Consider the following 21292-nt stretch of genomic DNA (forward strand, 5'->3'; position numbering starts at 1 on the left):
GTGCCAACTTAGCATACCTTTGCTGTCAAATGAGCGACACATGTCCACCTGACACGGGCCCACACACCTATCACCTCTTTCCCGTTCGTCGAACGCTCTCCTGACCATTTAGTCTCCCAAAAAATCACGTTTTTTCCCAAATTCAAATATAAATCCCTCATCTGTGTTCGACGAGCGAGAAAAAGATGATGAGTTTGTGGACCCGTGTCAGGGGTTAGGTGGACATGTGTCACTGTGTCGCTCATTTGGCGGGAAAAGTTTGTAGAGATAGCGCCACATCGCCAAGTAATCCCGGTCAGTAAAAGCCAAACTAGCATTTAACTGATCTCTCAATGAATCAACGGACGAAAGTTCATTTTTCAATTTAGATAATAGATCGGGTATATATTTGAAATATTTTAAAGTTCATGGACCCCGTTAAAATAGCATATATGGTTATGTGTTTAAAATGAATTTATGCTTAATATAATATATAGACCTTCCTGGCCAAAAATATATAGACCTTGTTTATGAAGTGGCAAATCACATCCATTCGTTTTGCAGACCTCGGATGAAGAAAACCCGAGTGTAAAGTAAAGGTAAATGCATGGGATCCAAACCCTGGGAACCAAAATTCTCATGCTTCCACCAGTGAAAAAAGAACCAGAAGAACTCAGCGCTGTTAGTAAGAGTCCGACCGGCGAAACGGCGAGTTCTCGGGTTTTCGGATCTTAGTATTCGGACCAAACCCGTAAGTACTCTCAAATAATTGCTAACAGATTTTGTTAACTCCAATTTATCGTCCTGAAGACTTTCTTAGGGTTTGGTTTTTCAGTCAAAGTTTCGATCTTTATGGCGTATTTTAGGAGTTGTATATATCTATCTAATTTTCTGTTTGGTTCCCTAGAAAATCAAATCAAATTGAAATTGGATTGAAATTTAACTTTAATAGGACGAATAGTTGTTTTGAGCTCTGGTAAGGGTGTAGGTGTTTTCCTGTTGTAGTTCAAACTGTTGTGAAAATGTCCACAATTCGTTCATTTCTTTCGTCTTTTCTTAGTGTCCTATTTAATTTTCCTGCGTTTTTCTGAGCTACCGAATCTAGTTTTAGTGTAATATGAAGACAAACATCAACATTTTCTTGAAAAAGGTCTCAACTTTTCAAATTGGAGTTGATTGCTTAACTCTCATTTGGTATAGAGAATGATTTTTTTCCTTACAATATAATAGAAAAATTATTGTAATCTTTGATATTGATAGTTGTTCGAAAGTTTGTTTTTGGAAGTAATTTTATGATTGCATGACTTGTGATGATTAAAGTGGGTATTTTTTGCTGTGCTCTAGTGATATTTTGATCAATTAGAAGTTGCGTTTGGGCACCCAATTGGATGGTATTTAGTTACAGCCAAATATCAGTTTTGCAGAATGTTTTATGACAGGATTGAGTCTTTTTGTGTAGGTTGGTCTTTGAATTTCTTTCTTTTTTGAACCTGCAAGTTAGATAAAATATGAGATTTCCATAAGGGGTTTCACTTCTCTTTCAGATGGAAGTAGCCTCTCTTAACTGTGAGCAAGTTCCGGATGGCGAGTGCAATGAGATTGCAGCTGATAGAGATGGTGAGTTCGCAGAAATAGGTGGTCAAAATGGTGCTGTTGAAGGAAGAAAGGAATTTGTTGCACCTGCCGTTGGAATGGAGTTTGAGTCTTATGATGATGCTTATAATTATTACAATTGCTATGCTAAGGAAGTGGGATTTCGCGTTAGAGTGAAGAATTCATGGTTTAAGAGGAACAGCAGAGAGAAGTATGGCGCAGTACTCTGTTGCAGCAGCCAGGGTTTCAAAAGAATTAAAGATGTGAACCGTTTAAGAAAGGAAACAAGAACTGGCTGTCCTGCAATGATAAGGATGAGGTTAGTGGACTCCAAAAGGTGGAGAATACTTGAAGTTACACTTGATCATAACCACTTATTAGGTGCTAAGATCTACAAATCGATTAAGAAGATAGGAAGTGGAACCAAAAGGAAGTCACATTCAAGTTCAGATGCAGAAAAACGAACAATTAAGTTGTACCGAGCACTTGTGATAGATTCAGGGGGTAATGGGACCTCAAATTCGAATGCAACAGAAGTCAGGAATTTTTCTGACCATCCCAATCAGTTGAACTTAAAAAAAGGCGACACACAAGCAATCTATAATTACCTCTGCCGAATGCAGTTGACTAATCCAAACTTCTTTTACTTGATGGATCTCAATGATGATGGGCGTTTAAGGAATGTGTTCTGGGTAGATGCTAGGTCTAGGGCGGCATGTGGTTACTTTGGTGATGTTATATATTTTGACAACACATATTTGTCAAACAAATATGAGATACCACTTGTGGCATTTGTGGGAATAAATCACCATGGGCAATCGGTATTGCTAGGTTGTGCCTTGCTTGCTGGGGAAACAACAGAATCTTATATTTGGTTGTTCAAAGCTTGGCTTACATGTGTGTCAGGACGATCTCCACAAACATTTATTACTGATAGGTGCAAGGCTTTGCAGAGTGCAATTGCAGAGGTATTTCCAAGATGTCATCATCGTTTTGGTTTGTCTCACATCATTAAGAAAGTTCCAGAAAAATTGGGAGGATTGCGCAACTATGATACCATTAGGAAGACATTGATTAAAGCAGTTTATGAAACTCTAAAGGTGATTGAATTTGAAGCAGCTTGGGGGTTCATGATTCAGCGTTTTGGAATTAGGGATCATGAGTGGCTTCGATCTTTGTATGAAGACCGATTTCGGTGGGCTCCAGTATATTTGAAAGAGACATCTTTTGCTGGGATGTCAACTGCACGTCCAGGTGAAACCTTAAGTCCATTTTTCGACAGATACGTACACAAACAAACCCCGCTGAAAGAATTTCTTGATAAGTATGAATTGGCCCTACAAAAGAAGCATAAGGAAGAAGCTCTTGCAGATATTGAGTCAAGAAGCTCAAGTCCCACATTGAGAACAAGATGTTCTTTTGAGTTACAGCTCTCAAAAGTTTACACAAGAGAAATATTCAAGAAGTTTCAGTTTGAAGTGGAGGAGATGTATTCTTGTTTTAGCACTACACAGTTACACATTGATGGGCCAATCATAATATTCTTGGTCAAGGAGCGTGTTATGGCTGACGGAAACAGGCGAGAGATAAGAGATTATGAAGTTCTGTACAACCGAACAGCAGGTGAGGTTCGATGCATTTGCAGTTGCTTTAACTTCTACGGGTATTTATGTCGGCATGCGTTGTGTGTGCTCAACTTTAATGGAGTGGAGGAAATCCCTTCCAAGTACATTTTGCCACGATGGAAAAAGGATTACAAGCGTTTATATATTCCAGATCAGGGTTCCAATAATTTTGATGTTACTGACCGTGTGCAATGGTTCAATCAGTTGTATAGAAGTGCGTTGCAAATTGTAGAGGAAGGTGCAATTTCTCTTGACCATTACAAAGCAGCATTGCAAGCATTTGAAGAGTCATTGAATAGAGTACATGATGTAGAAGACAAGCATGAATAACTTGTAATGATAAGGTGCAACATCTTTTGTAATTATAACTTCAGTGTTATTCTTTCCTCCTCTCTTTTCCATACCCTTCAATCTGTTATCTGTGCAGAATGTGGATGCCATAAATAAGCAGGGGCTATGGGGTCAGCTTGTATGTATATTTTCCTCATCTATATTTATGCAGTCATAGAATCACCAGGTTTAGAATCGTATTGCGATTGTCTATGCCATTTTGCACAAATTGCCTATACCATAGTCACAGGTCGTACTAAATACATTTCATAAAGAGAGGGGGGGGGGGGGGAAGTAAAGGAAAGAAAGAACCATTAGAAACATGATGCTTAACCATCAGTTATTCAATTATTAGCTTATTGGTTATATTGGTGGGAATCAAATTCTAGAATTATCTTAATCCTAACTTATTATCTATCCACTTGCACCACTTGGGCTAATCTCATTAGTTTTGTGAGGATAGCGCCGGAACATTAAACAAGGGTGACAAGCGAATTTACCATCCATCACACCCACACCTAATAGTGGTTTGTTGAATAGTTAAATAGTATGTTTTTCTATGGCAAAAAAAAGATAGTATGTTTTTCTTTATTATTTTTGGCATATCCACACTTCAGATGCCCATACGGAAGAATTTTATTTTATAAACATCCAAAATATTCTCTTGTCAAGTTGTAAATCTAAATTAATAATTAAAGTTATGCTGGACCAAGGGTTTAAATTTCGAAGTTTTCGGCGAAATTTCGCCGAAAATTTCGTTTTTTCGGGGGTCCGAAATTTTAACACCAATTCGACCGAATTTCGGTAAATTTCGGCGAAATATTCGAAATTTCGCCGAAATTTCGGGCGAAATTTCGAATACCCTTAAATGCAAAATTTTCTGAATTTGAGAGAAATTTCGTGGAAATTTAGGGAAATTTCCACGAAATTTCCCAGCTAACCCGTAACCCAGAGGACACAACCCTCATATTCTCACCTGCACAGTCGGCCAGTCGCACACCCTTCTCGATCTGCAGCGCCGCCGTCGCCTCTGTCGATCTGCAACGCCGTCGCTCGCCTCTCGAGATCTGCAGCGCCGCCGGCTCGCCTCTCTCCTCCGTCTTCTCGGACTGGACTGAAGGCCGAAGTCATCGATCTCTCTCTTCTCTCTCTATCTTCTCGGACTGCTCTGTCTCCGGCCACCTTCGGCCTGGCCACCTCGAAGCCACGCCGAGTCTCCGACCTCTCTCTCTCTTAAGTCTGAACCCCGAAATCAGTTTGGATTTTGGGTATTTGGGTTGATTTTTTTACTGAACTTACTGTGTCTGTAAGTCTGTATTCTACTATTCTGTAAGTAATATACTTAAGTTAGAAACAAGGACTTAGAAATACTATGTTATGTTGTTCTCGAGCATGCTTGTTTGGGCTCCCCCCATTTTCTTTGCGGTCTTCTTGCTTTTTCTTTGGGCTTCATGTTTGCTTAATGAGAGATCCATTCACTGATTCACCAAAGAAAAAAAATATATATATATATTTTTTTTAATTGCTATTTTTTTTTTTGTCTAAATATAATTGCTAACTTAGAAGTTAGAATATATTATCAATTTATCATTGATTTAAGTAATATATTACTGTAAATATTGATTTAAGTTACAAAGTTACTTAAGTTTGGGACCTTGGGTTGAATCGGTTGATTAGTCAGTTAGTCACTTACAAATTTACAATTTACAAACTTACAAAGTTATAAATTTAGAATATATTATCAATTTATCATTACCTATTAATATTTAAGGATCAGAATTAATTGTATGATTTTGGGTTGATTTATATAAGATAAATTATATTGATATTGGGTTGATTTATATAGATTTAGAATTAATTGTATGATTTTGGGTTGATTTTGTTTTGTATAATTTGTATGATTTTGGGTTAATTTTGAATCTTTAATCGTATAATTTTGGAATTGATTGTATAATTTTAGGTTGATTTTGATTTGTATGATTTGTGTAATTTGTATGATATATAAATATTGATATGGAACTATGGAAGTTGAAAGTGGTGATATGATATGGAATTGGAATTGGTATGATTTGTTAATAATTAATATGGAATTTGTATGATTTGTTAATAGTAATAATCTAATATGTATCATGTATAATTTGTTATTGAAGTAATTATTAATTAGTGAAGCATTTTTTTAACAGTATTTGCCTCCAGTGCGCAGTATATTCATCACATATCACATGAAACCTACCATATAATTTGGTTTTTTTCAATGTTTTTTATCAATGTAGTAGATAATATGTTAAATAAACATATGGTGAAGTTTCATTCAAAATTTCCGTATTTTGATAATAATTTCCGTCGTTTCCGTCGAATTTTTGTCGAAATTTAAAAATCTTCGAAATTTCCGTCGAAATTTCCATCGAAATTTCCATCGAAATTTCCTCGAAATCCGAAATTTTATTCCTTGTGCTGGACAGACTGAATATGTGATGTAAATGTAACATAATATTGTTTGTTGCTAGACCATCTGGCAATAGCAACCAGAAAGTGAGGCTCATGAGTAAAATCATTATACAATCTTAAATTCGCCGGTGTTATAAATTGTGCTAAACACCGTATCAGCATAACGCATAATGTTATAATTACTAAATTACCCAAATCCAAGGCTGGCTGCATGGAAATCTATGATTTCTTGGACTAAAGTCTAAAGTGTAAACCCATAGAGGGGGCATTTCTGATATTTTACCGTAATATCATACTTCAGTTCGGTCGGACTGGCCAGTGGCCACTTTGTAAGTCACGCGCCACTCTTCTTTCTCCGCCAGTATACTTGCCGCGCGAGATCTCCTATCCGGATTCAGGTAACCATAAACCATCGAATTCTGATTCATTTTGTTAAAAGTTCTCCCCTTTGTTTGTTTCCCGAGAAAATTGCAGTATTCAAGAAAAGAAATCTGGGTTTGGATCCGTTGAGAACTTCAAGTGGGAAAATATTTGTGGTACAATAGGTAGAGTTTTTGATTTTGTAGCAGTAGCGGATAATAGCATATTTGTGGGGTTTTCTCACAAATATGATCAAAGTGAATGAGCTTCCATGAATGAGTTTTGATTTAGTGATATATTTGTGGTTCTGTCCTTTTATTGATCTTTGGATTTGGTTCGACAATGACAGATTTGAATTCCCTGTTTATGGGGTTTGATTGTATAAATTTATTGCATGTAAGGTGATTGAAACAATGCCTATTTGAAGGGTTCTTAATAGATATCTACTTTTTTCTTTTTCATTTTTTATTCATTTATTATTATTTATTTATACAATTTGTTAGAGTATCATCTTTTTATATATATTTTTTCCAAAATCAGTATTTATTTATCCAGAAATTAGGATATATTATGCCTACTATAAACATATCAGGTCTAATTAAAAAAAAAAAAAATTGTTTTCAATAATATCAACCAAATAAGTTTTCACAATTTTTAAAATTTAATACCAAACATGTTTTCAAATTTTTAAAACTCAAATTTTGAAAAAAAGTTGTAATTTTTTTAATTGAATACCAAACGGGACCCAAAACTCTGAATATCATTTGTATGTATATGACTTAATTCTCAAATTTGTCTAGTTTTGTTTCACTAATTTTATCTTAAATTAAATAGTTTAGTTTATGTTTGTCAAAATAACTTAAGAGTTGCACCTTGGTTGGTAGCTGAGAAAATGGAGTACAGTCTAGAAACAGGTTGTTGGACTCTTTGTTGTTTCAATTTTCCAACAATGTGAGAACAAGGTTACTGAACAATACCCAATTGGTGTTTGCTTTTCCAATTTATAATAATGCAAATTCTAGAATTCAAGATTGGTGCTTGGGTTTCTCGTTTTTAGGAGATAACTCTAGATTTGTAGGGTTAGGACTCCAGATGGTAGAGAAATCAGTAAACCATTACTAGCTTGGAGGATTTGTATTCAAATGTTCAATCCAGATGCTGATTCTAATGGGAAATTTTTTGAGAGATTTTCTTTGAGAGTTTGAAAGTGGAGGACAATGAATTTGTAGACCGGGTTATGAAATAATGTATTTATGCTAATCCTATTTGGCTTTGACTTGATCTTACTAATTTCGTTTTCTTATCTCCCTTTCTTTATTAACTGGTATCTTGGTATTATATCTGGTTGTAGATATGGATGAAGTTTCTCTCAACACCGAGCCAACGGGTGATGATGATGCTGATGAATATGAGATTGAAGGAGACTGTGCAATGACAGAGTTTATCAGTCAAACTGGCATTATCCAAGGAGAGAACCCTCTCCCTCCTGTTGTTGGAATGGAATTTGATTCTTATGAGGATGTTTATTACTTCTACAATTGCTATGCCAAGCAACATGGATTTGGGGTTAGAGTAAGCAACACATGGTATAGAAAGAGCAAGGAAAGATACAGAGGAAAACTTAGCTGCAGTAGTGCAGGTTTCAAAAAGAAGAGTGAAGCAAATCGACCAAGGCCAGAGACTAGAACCGGTTGTCCAGCGATGATAAAATTCAGGTTAATGGACTCCAACAGGTGGAGAATTATTGAAGTTGAGCTTGAGCACAACCACTTGATTAGCCTAGCAAGTGGAAAATTTTATAAATCCCACAAGAGCGTAGGTGTTGGAACCAAAAGAATGTTGCAGTTAGATACTTCTGAAGAAGTACAAAAGATCAGGCTATTCCGAACAGTGATTGTTGATTCTGAGGGTAGTGGAAGTATAGATGTTGATGAAGGAGAATCTGGGAATAGAGTTGACTACTCTAATCAATTGAAGCTTAAAGAAGGAGATGCTCAAGCTATTCAGAATTACTTTTCTCGCTTGCAATTAATGGATCCAAACTTCTTTTATGTGGTGGATCTAAATGAGAAAGGATGCTTGAGAAATTTGTTTTGGGCTGATGCTAGGACTAGGGTTGCTTACAGTTATTTCTCTGACGTAGTTGCCATTGACACTACATGCTTGGAAAATAAATTTGAAGTTCCACTTGTCTCATTTATTGGAGTAAATCATCATGGACAATCTGTGCTGCTGGGTTGTGGTTTACTTGCAGGTGGGACAATTGAATCCTATACATGGTTGTTTAGAGCTTGGCTTACATGCATATTGGGACGCCCTCCACAAGCCATCATTTCTGACCAATGTAGGATTTTGCAAGCTGCTATTGCTGATGTTTTCCCTAGAGCTTCTCATTGTCTTTGCTTATCGCATATAATGCAAAAGGTTTCAGAAAATTTGGGAGGGTTGTTTGAGTATGAAGCAATTAAAGCAGCTTTGGGTAGAGCAGTTTACTACTCTCTGAGGGTGGAGGAATTTGAAGCAGCTTGGGAGGATATGGTCCAGCGTCACGGAATTAGAGATCATAAATGGCTTCAAGCATTATATGAAGATCGGAAACGCTGGGTTCCAGTGTATTTGAAGGATATATTTCTGGCAGGGATGTTCCCTATGCAACCAAGTGAGATTGTCTCTTCATATTTTGAAGAATTTCTGGATAAAAATACTTCTTTGAAGGAATTTTTAGATAAGTATGATCAAGCTCTGCAGGCACATCATCAACTGGAAGCGTTGGCAGATTTGGATTCAAGAAATTCAAGTTATATGTTGAAATCAAGATGTTATTTTGAGTTGCAACTCTCAAAATTGTACACTAATGACATCTTGAGGAAGTTTGAAAAGGAGGTAGAGGGAATGTACTCTTGTTTTAGCACCAGACAATTGAATGCTGATGGGCCAATAATAACATACATAGTAAAGGAACAAACCGAAGTTGATGGAAATAGGAGGGAGATGAGAGATTATGAGGTTTTGTATAATCCTTCTGAGATGGAGGTCCTTTGCATCTGTGGCATGTTCAACTTGAGAGGATATTTATGCAGGCACGCCCTATCTGTCCTTAACCAAATTGGTATCGAGGAAATTCCAGCTCAATACATTATTTCACGATGGAGAAAGGATATGAAACGCAATTATATTTTTGATCACAGCTGCAGTGGCATTGATATTAATAACCCAGTTCACAGGTATGATCGTTTATATAAATGCATTGTACAAGTTGTGGAGGAAGGGAGGAAATCACAAGACCGTTACAAAATTGCATTTCAGGCATTGGATGAGATATTGAACAAGCTTTGTCTTACTGAAGATCCCGCTCTGTAAAGTATAAAGTTAGAGAATGAATGGTGTAATACATAAAATTAAGGCACCATCTCTGTGTAGCTGGAAATTTCTGTACAATACAAAGCAGTCTTTCTCTATGTCATTTATTTTTGTATTGATTCTCATTTTAGTGGTTGGATAAGAGCTAAGAAGTTCATTACCATAAAAAAAAAAATAATAATAATAACAAAAATTAAGAAATTAAGAAATTTAAAAAAAAAAAAAAGTTCTGAGAACACCAAGCTCCAAACAACAGCCCTCAAGCGATTCTGATGGCAGCCAGGCCATTATAGCATACACAGATTACATTTCCAATTGTAAATTATCAGATCATTTGCCCAAGAATGTTACCAATTCTGCAAACCAGGCTCACAAGCATACTTGACGGAAGAATTGCTACCAACACATACATATTTTTCAGCTCCCACGGCATTAATTTTGAAAACCTCTGCCATTTTGCTTTTTCTGTTTTTTAGGCAATTTAAGAGGCATTATCCAGACTTGGATGAAGAAGTTAGCAAAGCAGAATTGCATAGTCTGGCAGGATATACGATCTCATTCCAAAGTACAGAATTATGAACACCATAGTGCTCAGAGAAAAAAACTGAACAACCACTCGTATCCTACACTCACGACTAAAGGGACCTGCCAAATTGGGTCTTTATTTTGTCAAACATCTGACTATCACCAGACCTTCTGAATCTTCGAACTTCAGTTGTGCAACAGTTTGATACTTCTACAGACCAAATGTATGCCCAGAATAACAGAAATGTGTTAAGAATCTGACCTTTGCAAATATTGAGGTTATATTTTACTTTCATAACAATTCAAGAAGGCATTTCATGACCAGAACTTCTACAAACAGAATGTAGAGGGATGAGCATATATACAAAGAAAATGAGTCACAGGTCTAAAATTCCATTGTTACAATACAATGACAGCTTGTAGAGCTACTAAAGCCAAAAATCAGTACTACTTTGTCAAGACATATCAAACTGACCATTTAAAAAAAGTTCTAAATTTAACCACAAATGGCAAACCCACCGAAATCCTTCAACTAGACCCTTGGTCAAGTACAGGAAGTCTGCAATGTAGACTGATTGATTTATCAGTTTGATGGGAACCAGGAATGAAAAATTGGAAGATCACAGTCAAGCAAGCTCCTTGTGGGGCAATCCCATAGAAAGTGCAGTCTGGCTTAGCCAAATAGCACTGGAGGCTCTTCCCAAAATGCTTCACACTCACTTGCACAGACTGAGCATCTCCCCTTAAAACTGCCCTTGCTGACCGAGTCTGAGCACTCAGGTTTCGATCTTCAGGTGGAGCATCAGCTCGCTCACCGATGACCGAAAGCTTCTGAAACTCAGCACCAAGTGTGATTAATGTTGTCGAAATCTGAATGTGTAAATCCCCATACTTGCTTATGGAAATATTAAGCAAATCACCAACATGCCTCATCCGATCCACAAAGTTTTGCAACTGATTCAAATCTGGAACCTGAACCAGAGTCTGAGGCAAATCCTGAGCCATATCAAGAGCAGTTTGAAGTTCAAGAACCTGAGCTCTAGACAAAGGTTTTGAGATTGGAACATCCTGAATTACTGCAGATTTATAACCCTTGGTCTCAAAGGTAAGGAAAGGCATTGGTTGGGTAGAATTTGGAGGTAGCTTCTTCACCAATTTAATCTGGAGGCGATTGGCTGTGGGTCCGTTTCCAAATTCAGTACATATGCTGACACTGCTACGAAGAGCACGGTGTAGAAGAGAAATGTCTATTGCAAAGGCAATGCGATCCTCATTCTGGCTGGAGATGCGGTAGTCATCAAAAAGAGCTTCTTTGCGAAACTGGGCAATGGATTGAATTCCATCGCCATTGAGAAGGTTGTGGAGGAAGATAGCATGGTCTCTATTAAGGTAGAGATGGCAAATCTTTCCCATCTTGTCTAGTGCTGGTAGGAACCTCTTTTCTAAGAGATTTACACCATTCTCTGTGAGAAATGCCTTGAACTTCATCTCTCTGTGTGTCTGTTATTGCCTCACTTCTCAGGAAAATGATTGGAGGCAAGACAAGGGTTAGTGTATGTATTCATCACTAAAAAATGTGATTATTCAATCTTAAGATGGTTCCTTAAAACATTAATTTTGGACGTAATGTTGTACATGCTGTATACACATCGATTAAAATGTACATACTGTGCAATTTTGGAATGTTCCCTGGATTTATTTTTGTTTGACACATAATATTTTTTTAAAAAGAAAAAAAAAAGCCTTAAAACAAGCAGAAAACTGCACAATTTCAAAATATCTGTGCTGTTGAATTCATTTTTTATATAAATGCTGCCATCAGTTCATTTCACCCTTCTATTCCATCTTAGAGGATGTGCCCATAGACTTAGCAATTAGCAGAGAATGCCTTACAGAAATAGTTAGGTACCTAAAGTCAATCAACCTAAATATAAAAAATTTAAAACAAAATTCATATGCTAATCATAGTTAAATCCAGTCTCTAAATGTAATAATGCATTTAACTGATTCCTAATTTGTAATTTGATTATATAACAGTACAACAATATAGCATACGCTCCTATAACCAAGACAGTGAAAATTACAATGCCCAATTACTTTTTAATGACGATTCATCTGAGAAGACCATAACAAGCTACTATAAAGATAAAGTGTCATTTCTTTGCCGTCTGTTTGGGTGCCGAGAAAATTGAGCAGTTTTTCGACAATTATGTGTTTCTACTGTTTTAAGAATTAAGAGATTTGCAGAAATCTATAATTACTGTCTTACATTTTCTAGCAAAACAAACACAGGGTTCAGGGTTTTTGAATCTAACCTTTGGGGACTTGGGCTCCGTCAAGAAGTGAAGCTTTGAAAGCACCTCTGGTCCTCTGCTGTTGGATTCTGAGACTGGGCTGGCGCCAATGCGCTCGTCTATAAAAAAGGGACAGCTTTGGAAATGAAGTAGACTGCGAGGGTAAATTTGGAATAGCAAGATTAGCCAGGACTGCGGCAAGTTATTTGAAATATACCATTTTGACCTTTCTTTTTGTTCCCTAAACGACATACCGTTTCTGGAGTTAGGAAACCACAAGTAGTATTTCTGTCAGAAACAGATTTTCTATCAAATTTTTAAATAGTTAAATTAGATTGACGGTCAAGGTCTATTTGTCCGTATATTTTTCATCCAATCCATGCAATCAAATTATCTATATTTGTAGTGTTATGGTCAAGTAGTAACTTACTAAAATATTTTAATGAATTTGAGAAGATAACTTCATATCTAGTTGCTTTATATATGTTGGATAAAATGTATCAGACTCTGATAACAATATGATGGGGTCATCATATAATAATGGGGTTCGTCACTTCTTTTAAAGCTCGGCGCAAAGTGATGAGTAAAATTTATATAGATCGGGTACATTATACCTGTTTCTCACAAAGATAGTATAGAACTCAAAAAAGGTTTTTGAATAGAACACTTCGCAGTTGTGAGAGGCAAGTACAATGTGTGTTTGTTCCACGCAAATCTTTTTTAAGACTGACTGACGGATTTTCCAACGAAGGAGATAGATGAATGGAAGCTAAAAGAGCATCCAAATCAAACAATAGAAGGACAAACAGAGCATCCAAATCATTTCTAATTTGACCATTAGGAACAATTTACATATTGGTTCTAAGTCATGAATGGCCATATTCTTCAAATTAAGTACTTATATGATGCCAGAGGAAATGTCACATCTCACTGGTGCAAAAATTCTAACATCAAATGCCCATTGGAGAAAGAAAGTTAAATCTCAAAGTTATACTCTATCCTTTATTAAACTGTCACCAATAATCTTCACATGAGCATGATCCCTTTCTGAAATGGTGGAACCTAGTTCCATCCCTAACAATTATTTCTCTATCATACACCTTGGAGACCAACTTTGCCATGCGGTGACAGTCCACACAGATTCTAAGGTTCTTCATGATTCTAAGTGTCACCCCAGGTTCTGAACTAATCAGCCCAAAGGCAATTGCTAACTTCTCACTATGCCTGTAAACTGAACTCTCCTTATCCTCCTCCCCTATGTCAAGAAAAACCTCAGATGTGTCAGGTGAATACCCTGCAAATTTCAAGTCTTTAACCATCTCAACTAACTTTGAATATATTTTTCCGGATTGAGGATGTGACTGGTCCCCGGCGACAAACTCATGAACAGTGCCATTCACCTCTATCAAGCTGCAACCAGGGGTCTTCTTAATTCCCTTATTCATCATCATTTGTCTTACTTCGCGCAAGTTTTCCCATTTATTGCAAGCTGCATATATATTGCACAAGAGAACATAAACAGCTCCGTTGTCAGGCTCCAACTCGAGCTTCTGCTTAGCTGCAATTTCAGCCAGTTCTGCATCTTTATGCATTCTACAAGCACCCAGAAGAGCTCCCCAGACAACTGAATTTGGTTTCATTGGCATATTCTGTATAACCTCGTATGCTTCTTTTAGATGTCCGGCTCGGCCAAGAAGATCCACCATGCACCCATAATGGGTAACAGTAGGCTCAATTCCATGTTGGGTGATCATACTAGCAAAAAGCTTTCTTCCTTTGTCTACCATGCCAGAGTGAGTACACGCAGAAAGAACACCAATGTAAGTTATCCTGTCTGGAGCTATTAAAGATTCCAGCATTTGAGAGAACTTGTCAAGAGCTTCCTTACCATATCCATTAATAGCAAGACCAACAATCATAGCCGTCCATGTAAATTTGTCCCTTTGAAGCATTGCATTAAAAACCCTTAGCGCTTTCTCAACATTTCCACACTTAAAATACATGTCTATTAAAGCATTTCTGACAAAGGTGTCATTCTTGATCTTGTTTTTGTCAATGTAAGTTTTTACCCAGTCTCCTAGCTCAAGTGCTCCTAGATGTGCACAAGCTGTTAGAATGCTTACCATGGTGTACTCATCTGGTTTTGTATTTGAAGTCTGCATCTCACGGAAAAGTTCCAAAGCCTCTTTAAACCGGTTCACCTGGATGTACCCATCAATTATGGCAGTCCATGAAATAGAGTCTCTTTCTGGCATCTCATTGAAGTAGTTTCGAGCTAAATCAACTTGTCCTGAATTTGCAAACCCTTTAACAATGGTAGTCCAAGAAATTACATCCCTAGTTTTCATATTTCCAAAAATCTCAAGCGCAATATTCATTTTCCCACAAGCTAAATACATATCAATCAAAGCATTTTCCAAAACTAAATTGGGTTCAATGAGGCACTCTTTGACATACTTATGGACCTGCTTGCCTGCATCTAAATCCTTCAATTTGGAGCAAGCTGAAAGCACCGAGACAAGAGTAACCGAAGTGGGCGATACTCCCTTTTCCTCCATGTCATTGAAAAGCTTCCTGGAATCATCAAACTTCTTGATTCTATTATACCCAGAGATCATTGCATTCCAAGCAGTAACATCCTTCTCATAAATCATATCAAAAACCCCACGTGCCATATCAATTAGACCACATAGAGAATACATATGCACCAAAGCATTTTGAACAAAAACATTAGAATCAAACCCATACTTCAACACATGAGCATGCAACTCTTTCCCACATTCCAATGCAATCCCACGCGTAAATCCCTTTAACAAGAACGGGAACGTATAACAGTCGGGCTTGACACTCATCCCCTGCATTGCTAAATACATAGAAACCCCATCTTGGGGGCAACGTATCCTACTGTAGCCTTTGATCATGGTGTTCCAAATAAAAATACTTGGTTCACAAATTGTATCAAACACGCGACGGGCATAGTTCATGTCACCAAATTCATGGGTACAACAAAAGACTATGATTCTGTTTTGCACGATTGGGTGTGATGTGAGGCCTGTTTTGAATGTTTGGGCATGGATTTGCTTGAGTTGGTCCATGGACTTGCAGCTTTCAAAGAGAGTAATTGGTGGGTTTTCAAAAGTGTGAAGGTGGGTGTGTGTGGACAAGTGGGTTGGAGCTATGGATGCCATAGAGATCATTTTGTTGAAGGTTAAAGAATGGTGAATTGAAAAGCTTAAAGATGAGTAGAGCCAATGAGTTTTGGAGGCAAGTGAGAATGGCATATAAAGACACCAGATATTGCATGGATTTTCTCTTGGATATATATTTGATAAAATGTGAAAAGAGAGACCTATTTGCATATGTAAACAGTTTGATAAGGTATTTTCAGTCTCAAATTTTGGTGAAGTTTCAAATCTTAGTAGATGTGTTTGATTAATTTTCCTTCTTTAGAAATAAAAGAAACCAACATGAAAAAGGATAGAAGAAGGGGGTACATATCCTCTTATATTAATTCGAAATTTCTATTTAGAAAATGGGGTATTTTTAGATAATTTTTAAATTCTTATTTGAAAAACTGAACTACCAAACAAGTTTTCACAAAAAATCTGAGATGTTGTTTTTAAAAATAAAAAACAGTTTTTAAATCAAATACCAAACGGGGCCTTACTGCTCGCACATATTTTTTACCCTGAAATTTACTGCACTTCTGACCATAACATCTTATTCAGTACATTTTATTACACCAGCATGCATTTACTCTCTAATTATCAATCAACCAAAATAACTATGCATAAGAAAAGTAGTGAAATCAACCTTCTAAGAAGGTACCAGAATCAATGAAGAAACATGATTACACTGGCCCAATATATCTTGCATATGATTTACTAAATCCAAGAATGTAAACAATTCCTATACTAGTAACATAAAATTTGGAACTGTAAGCATCCTATAATGAGACCAAAAAAAAAAAAAAGTTAACTAGATCACTGAACATTAGGAATTATCAAAATGTGCCCATCAATGATCTACCTAAAAGAAAAAAATGAAACCAATGCCTAAAATTCCATTTTGACAATAGAATCAGAAACTTCAAGTGTTGGTGGGTGTGGTAACAATCCATATTGGAGCCAATCCTTAGCGCAGATAAGGGCCTCAAGATTCGCTGGACCCAACGAACTCCGGTAACTATCCATTTTTTTTATTTCAGTGTCAAACACAGAGTCAGAGGCAACGGTAGACACTGGTATCGACAAAATATCACAAGCCATCTTAGAGAGAGTTGGGTACTTCACTCTGTTCAGTTTCCACCAACCCAAAACATCAAAGTCTTGCACCCGGGGCAAAAGGGCCTCTTCCAGATACTGATCCAGTTCGCACTTCATTTGCTGGCCACCTGTGATATCAGAGATGTACATTTCAAAGTCTGAAAGCCCATCCACGGTAGGAAGAAGAGGCCCTTCTTGAGATTCTTCTTCGGATGGCTCTGCTTTGATGATGCCCTCACTCCCTTCTTCCAATAGTGTTTCTGGTAAAGTAAGCATTTGCATCATATATTCAAGGAAGAGTTCATGAAGACCATCGTCAACAATCCTAATCCATGTCTCAGCATTCTCACCATAGATTTTGGAGAAGGTGAACTCTACAAGTTTCATTTTGAACCTCGGATCCATAATTACAGCAATTGCTAAAACAAGGCAGCAGTTTTCCCAATACTTGTCAAACTTTTCATGTAAAGGTCTGACCAAGAAGCTGACAAAGGGATCCTCACTCATGGCTGCATGCATAAGTTCAATTTGAATTTGCGATACTTCTGGAAAGAATGCATTTGCAGAAGGGTATGCTGGGGTAGTCACAATGTTGGCTGCATCAAACAAATACTTCAAGTATGTGCATAGAGTTTCTACCTGCCTCCAATCCTCCATCGACACAATTATCTTGTAATCCGGATCGTATGTATCCAAGCAAGAAAATACTTCCCTCAATTCACAAGCAGCCACCAGCATATGATAAGTTGTGTCCCATTTGGTTTGGTCATCAATTAAAAGGTCCTTTGTGCTGGGAACTTGAAGTTGCTGCTTCAGCTGAATAAACTTTTCTTCATGGGATTCTGAAGTTTTCACATACTTAACACTTTCACGAATTTTCGTGATTGTTTCACACATTGCCCCTAGTGCATCTTGTGCAAGACGGCTAAGAACACGAGCATAGCAATTTCGTATCAATAACTGACTGTTGAGCATGTGTGGGTTCTTGACAGAAAGGAGCCCTTTAAGATTTCCAATTATGGTTTCATTCGAGAGGGACTGGTCAAGTGTGAGGGCAAACAGCCGGCCCTCCAGATGCCAGTGGGATAGGCAGGTCAAAATTGCTTGACTAAAGGTGTCACCTGAATCAGTAGATGGTACCATAACAACGTTAAGGATCTGACGATATGAATTCCAGTCACCATCAATGAAGTGTCCTGTTAAGAAAACATAGCCCAGGTTCTGATTTGAAGTCCACAAGTCCACTGTAAGGCTGATCCGTCCAGGAGTTCCACTGATAAGATTCAAAAGGCTTTGCTTCTCTCTAAGGTAAATAGCCACGCATTCATCTTGAATAGTGTTCAAGCTTGCCATATTGAACAGAGGTTGAAGAGTTCGAACAAAATTAATAAATCCTTGTTGTTCAACAATGTGAAGTGGATACTCATGCATAATGATCATCTTTGCAATCTCATGGTTGCAGCTGTCCTGATCAAAAGAGATGCTCCCATATCCAGAACTTGCTCTGTAGCGTCTTTTTGGTGCATCAGTAGCCCCAGTTTTGGAGCCTGGTGAAAACGGAGTAAGCTGATTTTTCTGACGGCTTACTGGGCAGATTCCCAAGGCAATATGTCGTTTTAGGTGGCTTGTACCTGCCAGCTTTGAACCAGTAATGTACGCAAAAGATCTTTTGCACTGCTTACAGCAAGCCCTAGTACATCCAGCCCCAACAGTTTCAATTGTGAAGTGCTCCCAGACAATAGACTTCTTTCTCCTGCGCTTGTTCGGCTGGGTATCTGAACTGGGTACCCCATTATTATCAGTTGGGGTTGTAGGAGCATCCATCTCCAAGTAAGCAGGTGCAGTACTGTAACAGAGAATAAACAGATGTCACAAGAACAACCCATTTGATCTACCAGTAAAAGAAGAAAGCAAGACAAATTCAGCATCAGATAACAAAAAATCAGAAAAGAAAATAATATGAAATTTCAGGACACACATGGGTAAGAGGGATTAGGGCCAATCAGCTATGGCAATCCATAGGTTTGCTCTAATGACCTGGAAACTCGGTAAGCTAGCAGGAGTGCAGGGCTTACTTCACAAGGCACACCTTATGGCTCCAGTTAGAATTGCACTACTTGTCACAAGAAACACTAATACGTAACCACTTGCAATCCCAGTCATACAATCCTAAACATAATATATCTTATTACAATCTAAAACATTTTCATTTAAACATGTCAAGATTTCCCATTTAAACATGCCTAACACTAATCTGACTATGTGAAATACACCGCCACCATATTTATATGACTAGAACTTAGGACCTAAACCTTTACCCACCCCTCCCAATGCCACTTGAGCTAAAGCTCTTGGACCTACACTGCCGCCATTTTGCTTTGAGGAACAGACATGGTGAGTTCCAGTAACCATTCTGTGTGACACCGGCAGTATTCACAGTGAAGGATTGATCAGTAGAACAACCCATGAAAACGAATTAACATGAGCACATCCCAACAATATGACAAGGTTTTTCTTTTCTATTTGTTTTTTATTTTCACATCCCATGACAATTAATTAACATGAGCATATCTCAACAAAATATGAAGCATTTCTTTTATGTTCTTCTCTCCCTCCTATTTCTAATAGGGATTATCAAGCAAAGCCAAACCAACAATCAACCATAAAGTAACATCAGAACAAGTTCATTATAAATAAATAAAGTACATGTTTCATCTGCACCCTTACAATAGAAATGTAAAGAAGGTGCCAATACAGATCTTTTTTCATATTACTGGGAACCAAAGTTTTCTCCACAGGCTGTTAGTAGACCAAGGATTTTACCCACATGAACCCAACTACAAAGAGATTTGTTATAATGGAAGTCTAAAACATAGCATATCGACCTAGTGGCAGATAAATCTTACTCAGGTTCAACATAAAGATGCAAAATGCATCAGCAAATGCAGGAACTACAGAGAAATAGTCATTCCAATCATTCATCACCTAAAAACATGAGCACCACAATTCCAAGTACATAGAGATACAACATGACTCATTCTTATTCTGCAGCTTCCACCAAACCACACTAAGCAACATGGCATGACAAGTAAATCCATTCGAGGGCAACTTTTTAAATTGAATGATGAATTTCCACAATACGTTATTAGTTGAATTATCAATCACTCTCATATGTAGACAAACTTACAAGTGTATTGGAATAAATATTTTATTTTAAAAAAAAAAACCCTGTTCAAGACAGAGCAGAGATTATAGTGTAACCAAGACCAAGTATTTATAACTTAAGCCTTTCAATTACCCCCCGACCATGTGTTTCATTATAGGCCATTTAAAAAAAAAAAGCGCCCACTGGCTACTGAGTACAGAGTACAGACACAGAGAGTGACACACATGACACATGTAAGTAGATAACATGCATTTGTCGTACTGAATACCCAATTAGAAAACTTGTCCATCCTAAAAACTCAGCCCTGCTACACGTGACTTGTACCTTGTGCTGCAAGTACAAACTATTTATGCTAAAAGAAATTGTACCTTGCACATTCTATACCATCAAAAAGTAGATTAAAAAGGCATTCCGAGGATTGTTTGAAGTTCTTCGACCATTTACGGCACATATTTACTTAAGAACAAAACAAAATAAAGAAAGTAATAGTTAATTACGCTTCAGCAGCAACCAAAACTAAAACTTAAACCCTAAAAACACAATTACTCACTCCGTAATTTAGGAACCCATAAACACATACCTGCATATTATATACATACATGCGTACATACATACATACAGCCACAGAAGTTAAACAATGATAGAGCCCTATAACTTGAAAATTTATTTGAAGAAAGAAAAAGAACTTTGAAAAAACCCAGAAAGTTTAATAATTCATTGACAGTAAATGGAACCCCCAAAAAAATCCAAACATTCACAAGTACAAAAACACGGAAAATTAACATATTCAAGATCTAAATTTCTGAAAACGAAGAGGATAATAAAAAGAAAAAAAAAAGTTTCTCACCTGTAAATCGCAGCCCGGTGAATCCACAAGCGGCCTCTGCAACTCGAAATTTGAATATTATTTAATTCCGAATCGGAAAAAGAAAAAATTTGAAAAATTGGGAGGTCGGAGAAGACGAAGTTGATGGGCTTGAGGTCGAAGGTTTTGAGCTTTCGGAGGAAAAACCCTAATGGACCTAAAAAAAACTAGGGCTATGAACTCTTAGGCCTTTTTGCGTAGTTTGGGATTCAAAGAAAGAAAGGACTCGGTTTTGCGGCTTTGGGGTCCATTTTATATAAATTTGGGTGATGGACCATTTGACCCATCCCTGTGGTCGTACACATAGAGCCCACCTTCGGTTTGATAGATCTCGACCGTTCATTTTGTGGATCCCCAATCTGACTAGGAGTTTGGTTTTGCCGTGGGGAGTAAGAAACGGCTGGGTAAGGAAAGTTGTAGTTGTGACCAAAGGGGATTCGCCACGTGGTTTTACTGTATGTTCGTATTGGCTTATCTTTTAG

At 37.3% G+C, this 21292-nt stretch overlaps 3 protein-coding genes and 2 pseudogenes across 8 annotated transcripts; 2 read left to right on the forward strand and 3 right to left on the reverse strand.

Moving 5' to 3' along the window:
* Positions 1–592: 592 nt before the first annotated feature.
* Positions 593–3707, forward strand: LOC147287011 (protein FAR1-RELATED SEQUENCE 6-like). 3 transcript variants are annotated; one of them, XM_086241672.1, is made up of 3 exons: positions 593–730; positions 1524–3195; positions 3402–3544. In XM_086241672.1, the coding sequence occupies exons 2-3, from the start codon at positions 1524–1526 to the stop codon at positions 3407–3409; spliced, it is 1680 nt and encodes a 559-aa protein (XP_086097798.1). In that variant the 5' UTR covers positions 593–730; the 3' UTR covers positions 3410–3544. The 3 variants fall into 3 exon arrangements, with proteins under 3 accessions (XP_086097798.1, XP_086097797.1, XP_086097796.1); XM_086241671.1 differs by having other exon boundaries at positions 1439–3707; XM_086241670.1 differs by having other exon boundaries at positions 1524–3707.
* A 2480-nt stretch (positions 3708–6187) lies between these two features.
* Positions 6188–9812, forward strand: LOC147287012 (protein FAR1-RELATED SEQUENCE 6 pseudogene; annotated as a pseudogene). Of its 2 annotated transcripts, none has more exons than XR_015121895.1 (2): positions 6188–6373; positions 7687–9812. The product of XR_015121895.1 is annotated as a protein FAR1-RELATED SEQUENCE 6 pseudogene, transcript variant X1 (transcript). The 2 variants fall into 2 exon arrangements; XR_015121896.1 differs by lacking the exon at positions 6188–6373 and adding an exon at positions 6393–6520.
* A 763-nt stretch (positions 9813–10575) lies between these two features.
* LOC147287013 (Hus1-like protein) lies at positions 10576–12674 on the reverse strand. Its single transcript, XM_086241937.1, has 2 exons — positions 12536–12674; positions 10576–11734 (listed from the first exon to the last, which is right to left on the reverse strand). Exon 2 carries the CDS (start codon positions 11706–11708, stop codon positions 10749–10751), a length of 960 nt encoding a protein of 319 aa, XP_086098063.1. The 5' UTR covers positions 11709–11734; positions 12536–12674; the 3' UTR covers positions 10576–10748.
* Positions 12675–13322: 648 nt separating this feature from the next.
* Positions 13323–15853, reverse strand: LOC147287014 (Pentatricopeptide repeat (PPR) superfamily protein). Its single transcript, XM_086242258.1, has one exon. The coding sequence runs from the start codon at positions 15793–15795 to the stop codon at positions 13528–13530; it is 2268 nt and encodes a 755-aa protein (XP_086098384.1). The 5' UTR covers positions 15796–15853; the 3' UTR covers positions 13323–13527.
* Positions 15854–16313: 460 nt separating this feature from the next.
* Positions 16314–21013, reverse strand: LOC147287015 (zinc finger BED domain-containing protein DAYSLEEPER pseudogene; annotated as a pseudogene). The gene is made up of 2 exons (XR_015121769.1): positions 20793–21013; positions 16314–18625 (listed from the first exon to the last, which is right to left on the reverse strand). The product of XR_015121769.1 is annotated as a zinc finger BED domain-containing protein DAYSLEEPER pseudogene (transcript).
* Positions 21014–21292: the final 279 nt, after the last annotated feature.

The sequence above is a fragment of the Dryas octopetala genome, chromosome 4, assembly GCF_963921425.1.
Source record: "Dryas octopetala chromosome 4, drDryOcto1.1, whole genome shotgun sequence".
Lineage (NCBI taxonomy): Eukaryota > Viridiplantae > Streptophyta > Magnoliopsida > Rosales > Rosaceae > Dryas > Dryas octopetala.

Bases quoted from the DNA above. Each gene is read 5' to 3' on its own strand.
- LOC147287013 (XM_086241937.1), bottom strand. From the start codon at position 11,708: ATGAAGTTCAAGGCATTTCTCACAGAGAATGGTGTAAATCTCTTAGAA.
- LOC147287011 (XM_086241671.1), top strand. From the start codon at position 1,524: ATGGAAGTAGCCTCTCTTAACTGTGAGCAAGTTCCGGATGGCGAGTGC.
- LOC147287014 (XM_086242258.1), bottom strand. From the start codon at position 15,795: ATGCCATTCTCACTTGCCTCCAAAACTCATTGGCTCTACTCATCTTTA.